Here is a 9,715-nt window from a genome sequence, read left to right as displayed (position 1 = left end):
CACGCACCCGAGCCAGGACGGGAGAGCTCCCGCCCCAGCAGCTGTAGCGTCGTCGTCCTCTCCTCGCAGCTCCCCCTCGCAAAACAGCAGCTCACAGCAGGCTGCTCTCCCCGCGGCACCTCCAGATGGCAGCGCAAGGCTGCCTCTCCGCCGCGATGTTGAAGATGGCGGCGTCTCCCCGCCGCGGTGAAGACAAGATGGCGGCTTCCCGCCGTTTCTCCCCTGCCACGCCCAAGATGGCGTCTTCGTGCCGCGTGGCAGATGGCGCTGGCAGCGCAGGCAAGGCGTCGGCCTGCAGACCACCATCGGCTCTCCCCACTGCCGTCGTCGGCGTGGTGAGCTCACACGGTTTCGCCAGCACGATTTTCCAGGTCTCCAGCTGCGCCATCTGTCTCAATCGTAAGTCGGATGATGTAGCAGATGATGGCACAGGAATATTCTTTCTTCCGAGCCGTCTTGACAAGCCGTTTCACTTCTGACACCAGTGTAATAAACGACTGGACCACGATCTCTGGCTCAGTGTCCTTTATTTGGTCCGTACTGTATTACCCACACGGCTGTCTCTTCTTTGCTCAGTCCCCACAGTGCCGACTCCGATGTCTCTCTCTTCTCTTCCAGCAGCCCCTCTGTTGGCCTCGGTCGCTCTCGTAGCCCCCACAGCAGCTCCGCTACTGTTACTCACTCTCAGCCCCCTTGGCTGTAATCGCTGCTGCTCACTCCGCAGCGCTGACAGCCTCGTGCCGTCTCTCTCTCTCTTCGTCGCTCCTGCGACTCTCTGCAGCCACACTGCTGCCTCTAACACACAGCCTTCCTGGCTGTACTCTCCTCTCTCTTCGTCGCTCCTGCGACTCTCTGCAGCCACACCGCTGCCTCTAACACACAGCCTTCCTGGCTGTACTCTGGGGTCGGCTCCCGCTCGCCAGCGGTGCCCCCCTCCTCTCATTCGCCCTCGTGGCCTCACCCTCTTCCATTCACAACCCGACTGCCTTCCCCTTCCGGTTTACCCGCTTAAAGCCCCGAACCTTCCCCCCACGTCACATGACTCCACCCCCCGTGACGTCACCTCCGGAAGGTCGCTTACGCCCGCATTACAAATGCAAGGCTGGCCTGAAAAAGTTGCTCTCAGATTGTTACCCGATGTAAAAAAAAATTCACGTCTAGAGATATGTCACTGGCCGACCGGTTGCAATTATGCAACTGACACAACAGATTGACACATTCAGAATGTCACTTGTGTGCACAATCGTGAGGTTTATTTTCACTTCCCTGTTATAACGGTTGCTTTTTAAACTCCGTAAAAGAATGTCTTTGACGGCGTACGGTTAAGAATGATCAATAAATAAATGTGTTGTTACGCAACTAAACATGCTGTTTTATGTAACCATCTAAAGGAGCACTTGGGTGATGTGACTTTAAATGCTCTGGTTCTTGGAAACATTATATTGAGATGAATAGTGGAGCTGTTTACTCTGGTGTGGCACAATGATGAAGTATCATACTTTTTTTGTTATTTACGTGGACGGACATAAATGCGAGGGAAGTGTATGTATTTCTTGCTTATTGTGTTAGTTACATCATCCGCAATGACACTCATGACTCGCGCTGTGTTATGTATCATCCTTTGGTTAGCATTTGAAGTTGACACAATACAAAGCAGGCGTTTACCATAAGTACGTCTTCATGCATCACCTTAGCTCAGAGGTGGACACTGTATACATAACGGATCAAGATGGGCACCAAATATTTATTGCGAGTATTATTATTATTGTCGTTTGCTCCGTGAACCATTTGTCCGTTCGAAATGCCGCACTTCGTGACGGTGTTAACTGGATGAGAATGGCGTTATGGCGACCAGATTGTTTGCAGGCACAGGAAAGAGAATTCACGTCCACAAACTTTTTGAGCCGCATTCATGACGTGGTGCCCTCCCTGGGAAGGGTGAAAGTTTGACCTCTGGCGTCGTGCAAAAGTGGCTGTTGTCGTGCTAAAAGAGAGAACGCTCCAGCAGCTGAGATAGACACGAAGACCTGAGTGGCGAACACTTTAAAAACAAACACGAAACATTGTTTTGTAGGTCTCCGCAAGCGTGTCCCCAAGTTCAAAGAAAACAGAAAAGTAAACTAAACTTAAATTTAGATTTAAAGCGTTCGTGACTGCAGGGATTCATCTTCTTGGTTCTTTCGGTAAAGTCACGTAGAATGGAAATAATAAAATAATAAAAATAAAACATAATAAAATAATTCTCACGACGTTTCGGCCACAACGCAAGCAGCCGTCCTCAGGTGGAGAACAGGTCTGTCGAGAAGACAGAGCCATTCAGACTCTGTTATTATGTTCATTAATATTATTTTATTATTTCCATTCTACGTGACTTTACCGAAAGAACCAAGAAGATAAACTAAACTTGTCTTTTTATTTCATTTTACCAGGTAAGGCCCACTGAGCTAAACAGCTCTTTTTTCAGAAGTGACCTGGCTATCACAGATGATCCCTCGCAGCAAAGTGGCTCATCATGTGTACGTTTCTAGCAGCCAAATAATTTAAGTGCATGTTTCTAATTGTGGAGGGCAAAAAATGGAAGACCCGGAGAAAAATGCATGTGACCACGGGGAGAATATGCAAACTCCATATATATATACAGGCGTCAGGGTTGGGATCGAACCCAGCCGAGGTAGATAACATCCATGCCACCGCAGCACCCCCAAAGAAGATGTTATAGAATACAAGATGTTTCCCATAAGCCTGGATACGGCCCAAAAACGCCAAAAACGTGTGTGAAGCACAACAATGAATATCTTTCAGATTACGCCGTGTCCCAGCCTTGACTTGTAGTCGTACGGGAAGGCATTTTGTGGCGTCACTGAAAGAGGATCCGTGCACTCTGGCTCGATTGCGATTTCCACATGCGCCCTTTCCCTCCTACCAATCACATTCAGCGTTTAGAAGCCGCAATTTTTGTTCTTGTCTGTATTGTTTCCAATTGCGTTATTGTTATCGTCTATCATCATCATCTTCGACGTTTATCTATCCACCATCACCAGCATCATCATCATAGGCTATCCCTGGCAATCGACGATGATCGTCTTCCATAGAAAAGTTGGATTATATATCTGTGGGTCTGACGATGGCTGAAGTGACCAATCTGGGATCGACAGAAGGAGTGGTGGGTGGAACTGCATCAGTAAGTTGGGCTGCAGGGTCGTGCTGTTTCCGCCGCTCCCGCTTGATCTCTTCCTGTTTTCTGCCGTTGGGTTTCAAAATGTTTGGATCCTTGAATTAGACCTCTGTCTCTGTCTCTAGCCGCTGTTCGGTTGAAGGCCTTCCCGAGCCGCCACCATCTCTCACTACGCTGCGAGTTAAGTGAAGTAGCAAAATTCACGTTCGAAGTGGAGTCAGACAACGAGGCACGCTGTCGCCAAACCTATCCAAAGCGACATTAGATGATGTACAATACAAATGATTGGAGAAATCAAGGCACATATATATAAACGGAGACAATATTAACTCTCTCACATTTGCTGACAAAATAGTAATTGTAACAACGCAATTTTTACTTGTGTGTTTTATATATATGTATATTTTTTAAAAGGCGTCAGGGTCGGGATCGAGCACACGACCTCCTGTATAGCAGGTGAGGTAGTTAACATCATTTACAAAAATACTGTTCGCGGCTGGGATCTGAAGTGTGTTGCAAGATTGATCATATTTCCGTAGACAATGACCGATGGCTTGAAATAGTCGCAACCTTCACGTGGCCCTGCTGTTAAAGCCAGTGGTTTTTGCCAATTGGAACCCCCTGCAAACTCATTGCTGCCACGAAGGCGATCGAACACCGGCATTCGGGCTCCCGGTCTAAGCAGTAAATGCCCACTGGGAAATAGATTAACTCGGGGACAACAAAGCCTGCCCTGAGAGATCCATTGCCCGGTGGGCATCACAACCATTGTATGTATGTTGAACTTCTTTCACACCGTACGTAGCCAACCGTGCCTCACCTGAAGCCGTTGAATGGATTGCTAAGAAGAAGCTTAAGAAGCAAAATAATCTATAATTTGAATTTTTTTTTTGTAAATGTTGTGTTTACATCTCCAGCACTCTGGTGTGCTGAAGTAGTAACTCATTGGCTGTTGGGTGGTGGTGGGTTGACGACACATTATTATTTACGCGATCTAACCCAAACAAAACATTGCCACGGATAATATTGGTCTAGAAAGCCTACGTCCTGGCAGGTTTACTGAGATGAACAAGATGAGAGCGTTCTCGTAAGGCTTTCAGTCAGCTGTATTTTAAAAGCACTGATTCCAACAATATTCATCTGGACTAACCAGTGTGCGACTATCATGATAGCGGCTAGCCAGGGGAAGTGTTCTGCGCAGGCTAGTGACAAGGAGGGCAGCTCACAAGTCTGAACATCTGCTGGCCTGACGTCACTCCAAGGTAAGGACTAAACGCACCACGTGCCTTTGGGAAATCGCTGCCTCGAAACCCCATGCGGTCACTGCACTTGCAAACATTACTTCATGGTTTGAACGTCGACTGTGGAGGATGACAGTGACGCATATTCACGGGGGTTGGGGTCGGAGCGGAGTGAGGCAATTGAGGTCAAATTAGCTCATTAATGTGAGCGCAATGTATAGATGGGAATCAGCAAGCTCCGATCTCATCCAGCGTATGAAGGCAACAGTGATCGTGATCAGCCGAAGAGTGGCGGTGGAGTTGCAACGAGCACCCTGCGATCCGGCACCGTGGAGAATCGGTTGCGCCTTCCTTCGTGAGCACCAGCAGCGTTCATTACGCGCTGTGAGCACCTGGGAGATGTCGAGCAAGGGGCAGTACAACAAATAGGCTGATGATCTACCTGTAGAGAGTGTTGATATTTTTTTATATTGCAATCCATTCGTGTGAATGGTTTTGTCCGGGAATGTAGTTTTTATCAGGCTCATCTTCATCATCATCATCACCGTCATCAGTAGCCGTGATCGATCCACTGCTGGATGAAGGCATCCCCTATGCCATCAGGGGGAAAAACTAAGTTGGCTGACTTTCGAATGTCATGGGGCCTGGAATTGCATGTCTCCTGACTCACATTGTTCAGAACTGGATAGATAGTGGCACGTACCAAACGATATTAACATGTTTTATTCATTGCCCTTCCGTCCGTATTTAAGATCTTAAAATATGAATGGATACATTACGAACATGTTAACGTGAAGTCAGTATTAACACATGCTGAAGTTACTCGTGACGTGAATAGCGGTGGACTGGTAAGCACACTGCGCTGTGAACATGGCGACGATTATTCGAGTTTCATTCCCAGCCATGGCTGACATTAGTGGCAAATTTGGGGCGCCGAGTTGGCGAGATGTTAACTACCTCGCCTGGTATGCAGGAGGTCGTGGGTCGGATCCCATCCTGCATAATTGGAGTTTGCTGCATGTTCTCCCCGTGGTCGCGTGGATTGTTCTCCGGGTCCTCCAGCTTTTCCTTAGAAACGTGCTTTGAGAGTATTTTGCTGCTATAAATGTCCACGTGATACGCCACTTCGTTGAGCTATCATTTGTGGCACACACACATTTAGAATCAACAGGCGTTTAAGAGTATTTGGCTGCTGCTATAACTTTCCACACGATAAGCCACATCGTTGAGCAACCATTTGTGATAGCCAGGTTGCTTCTAATAAAGTAGAGCTATACAGCTCAGCAGGCTATACCTGGTAAAATAAAAAATACTCCCCGTTTATAAATGACTAGCTTTACTACCCAGCTTCGCCCGAGACTTGGATTCTTGTCTTGGATTAATACACGACCTACGCAGAGGGTGGGGGGGGGGGGGGGTGCGTGACGTCGGCAGGCACACTGCATGACGCTGCCGCATGCGGGTGACATCACAGATGTGACGTCACCGCTCACTTGCCATGCAAAATATATCCATGATTGCGCCCCCCCCCACCCCAAAATACAAACGTTTATTTTTTATACTTTTTGCATTGTGTGCAGTCTGGAAGCTACGCAAATGCCAAATTTCAAGTTTGTTGCATGTCGGGAAGTATGCTAAACATTTTGAACAGACACACATATTCACAAATTTCCCTTTTATATATACACATATATAATAGCCCAGATCTGTCCTTCTGTGACTGTGATTAACGCCCCCGGATTGGTTGAAGTGCATCACGTGACCGCGAGCAAGCAGCCAACCAGAGGTACGCCCCTCCGAAACATGTACACTTCCGGATTGGTTGAAGTGCGTCACATGACCGCGAGCTGGCCACTTCGTGTTGTGGTGCGCCCCGCACCTCGGAGGCCCGTAAAGCAGCAACATGACGGCCACAGCGCCGGAGACGCAGCGACGGAAAGCTGACGGTCGATCCACTCACACACGGCTCACTCACTCACACAGCTCACTCTCACTCACACACAATCGCATGCACCTCAGAGGAGACGGGTGAGTCAGAGTGAGGCAGAGCCGTGCTCCGTCCACTGCTGCCCTGAGGGAGAGCCGCGCTCTATCCACTGCTGCCCTGAGGGAGAGCCGCGCTCCGTCCACTGCTGCCCCGAGGGAGAGCCGAGCTCTCTCCACTGCTGCCCTGAGGGAGAGCAGTGCTCTCTCCACTGCTGCCCTGAGGGAGAGCCGCTCTGTCCACTGCTGCCCTGAGGGAGAGCCGCGCTCTGTCCATTACATTAGTACTCAAGTTTTTTTGGTGCTTAAATCCACTGCTGCATGAAGGCCCACCGCACGCTGTGCGAGTGGATCGTAAGGATTTACTTGACCAGTCTGTTCGGGGCCACCGCAGGTTGTCGTTGTTGTGGGCCACCGCAGGCTGTGGTTGTGCGGGGACGCCATAGGCGCTATAGGTGCCCCCCAACAACCTAGTTTATATATAGATAGAAGATATCCGAACAGGGTTTCGTCTCTCACCCCTGTGACCAACCCATACTTGCCAGCAGATCAAAGTCTGGTCAAACCACCACAACAGCCAACGCAGTGCTGGAAGGCGTTCATCCAGCAATGGGTCGACATAGGACCGTGCAATATTTATTAATAGCATTATTATTACTACTACAATGTATTGCCGTTACACAGCAGAGTGCATTGGTGGTCAGGTCTGCCACGACTGCCATGTGGTAAGTCTTATACGAGCTCTCTGTTGACGATGTCTGATGTTCGTTTACTCGATGGCCAGCGCAATAAGATAAACATAAAGGATGTTTCTTTCTGTGGTTTCGTTGAATCCTGTACTACGCCGCCGTGTTAATGTGGACACTCGCACTGTGCAGTGTGCACGCCAAATAGAATCAAGTGCTGCATTAACCACACGCAGTGCTGGTGGTGGACATGCAAACAATGCTCTGATAATATATGCATTCTCTTTGGTTCTTTCGGTAAAGTCACGTAGGTGAAAAATAATAATAACAAATAAATGAAAATAACAACAACAAAAATTTCACATACGTGACTTTACCGAAAGAACCAAAGAGTATGAATCCTTGCAGTCACGAAAACTTCAAATCTAGAAATATATGCATTGTCTTAGAAACTGATTGGCTTACACCCATTTGGTGTTTGAACACCTTAGCACCTGTTTAATTGCCAGAAATGGTCAAACCTAATCTTATTTTTCATACTTTGATTGTGGCAGAAAAAAAATGTCCCATGATATAGTTGCTCAACCCCGAGCTACGCAATGCTCTGATACGCGTGGCATTGCCCTTGTGCTGTTCGCCTTTTGGCGTTCTCCGTCCTGACACTGGTGAGGCTCGGCCATAAAGAAGCTGACTGTCTCTGGCGCTACATTACACCTGGGTGCGTAATGTGTGTTTCCTTCTTCTCCTGGGCAATTTAGCTTCCTTTCCGCACGCCAAAAATTTACCCCGAATATACGAGTGTGTTATTAGTATTACTACTACTACTCTTACAGCATTAGGGCTGGAATGTGTATGTTAGTGCATTTAATAAGGCAGACCTTTTGTTGGTTGGCGCTTGAGTGTGAAGGGGAGCTTAGGACTCAAGGCTGCGCGCAGGTGGAGCAGCGCCTGTGGCATGTACTTAATCACCGCAACTGCGTGGCGCTCGCTGCACACAGGAAATCTGCTAAGCTATGCTTGACACTTTGGATTTGCATGTGCTGGAAAAGGGTGGGGGGGGGGGGTCATATTAAGGAATTAACTCCTGGCAGCGTCGGCGTTAATGGAACACACACAGAGCGGCCAAACTGGGAACGCAATGCCTGCAAATGGGTAAGCAGCAATGTCATCAGATTGAAGTGGCTAATTGTGGATACTGGCAAACACTCTTGACTGCAGATGGAGATGCATTTAAAAAAAAAAAGTACCCTCATTCGGCAGATAATAATTTGATTATATGTCGAGGTCTTTGTGATGACTGTATATGAAAAACGGGACTTTCGGAGGTGGCAATTTTGTTTCTACATGCGACTTTTGAATGGTGACAGGGCAATGTGTACTTATTCGTAACATTATCACTTTATTAAAACTGTATATGTAATATGAATGCAGAATCACTCTTTATTTATTTTGAATATTATCAGGATGCTGTTGCGGTGCAATTGTCAGCGACCTAGAGGATGTTGGTCTGAGGTCATCTCCTGGAGCGGGAGTTGAAACTACTAAATGGTTTATTTTACCAGGTAAGACCCGCTGAGCTATATAGCTGTTTTTTGAAAAGCGATCTGGGCACAAATGATAGCTGGAGGAAGTGGCTTGTCACGTGGACATTTATAGCGGCCGCCAAATACTGTTTCTTAATGTGTAGGAAAACAGAAGGCGCGTAGAAAACATCTATGCAACCAAGGGGAGAACATGCAAACTCCAAATATAGAGGCATCAGGGTTGGAATCGAACCCCATACCTCCTGCATACCAGGTGAGGTAGTTAACATCTCGCCACCGCGGCACCTAAACAATGGCACAAGTTGCTTAAAACTACCCTGCCTCTTGTACATCGAGAAGCAGTTTATCGGCAGGTCACGTCTGGTGGGGTAAATGATGGTTACCCCCCCACCTATTCCACGAGCTCTGGGCAGTGTAGAAGAGTAGGCCAAAATGCCCTCATGAGTTGGTCTCTAGAGCCCTCTCCAGTGGAGGTCCTTCTGCCAGCAGTGTCGTGAGCGTGCAATGTCAGCGCTGCACCTTTACCTCTTACGAATCAAGGACAACTAAAGTGCCTTAATAAATACACATTTCTCAATAGCTTCAGCTCACTCATCATAATTAATGAGTGGGTTCGATCGCGACCCTGACAATGCTTGTATATTTGGAGTTTGCGGTGTCTCTCTCCCCGTGGTCGCGTGGATTTTTCTCCGGGTCCCTCCGGTTTTTTCCTCCACATTTGGAAACGTGCTTTTAGATTATTTGGCTGCTATGACATTCCACACAATAAGCCGCTCGATGAGCTATCATTTGTGGGCCGGTCAATTATGAAAAAAGATTGTATAGTTCAGTGGGCTTTACTTGGTAAAATGAAAATATTTTATAGTCTATGCGTCACGATACATTTTTGCCATCTGTGTTCTCACAGCAGGAAGGCACATGTCCCGTCATGCCTTGCATATATGGGTCATGTGATCATCATATTGTATGCACAGTACTCTCAGCCTTGTCCTGTAGCGATGGTTTTTATTTTCATTTACAGAAAGTGTTTGATTCGTCTCATTGTTATTTGTTTCTGGGAAAGGCCTTTTAGGATTTTTGTCGCCT

At 47.6% G+C, this 9,715-nt stretch overlaps 1 protein-coding gene across 1 annotated transcript in view; it reads right to left on the bottom strand.

Annotated features, from left to right (window-relative positions):
* Positions 1-501: 501 nt before the first annotated feature.
* LOC144943863 (ATP-dependent 6-phosphofructokinase, platelet type-like) overlaps positions 502-9,715 on the bottom strand; it is a 339,772-nt gene continuing 330,558 nt past the window's right edge. Inside the window, exon 23 of the mRNA XM_078871734.1 lies at positions 502-530. Within this exon, the coding sequence (XP_078727860.1) occupies positions 517-530 (14 nt within the window). The 3' untranslated portion in view covers positions 502-516. The remainder of the gene's footprint in view (positions 531-9,715) is intronic.

Source organism: Lampetra fluviatilis, chromosome 2 (genome assembly GCF_964198595.1).
Source record: "Lampetra fluviatilis chromosome 2, kcLamFluv1.1, whole genome shotgun sequence".
Classification (NCBI taxonomy): Eukaryota; Metazoa; Chordata; class Hyperoartia; order Petromyzontiformes; family Petromyzontidae; genus Lampetra; species Lampetra fluviatilis.
Note: the sequence above shows the minus strand (reverse complement) of the source record. Positions and strands in the feature narration are given on the sequence as shown.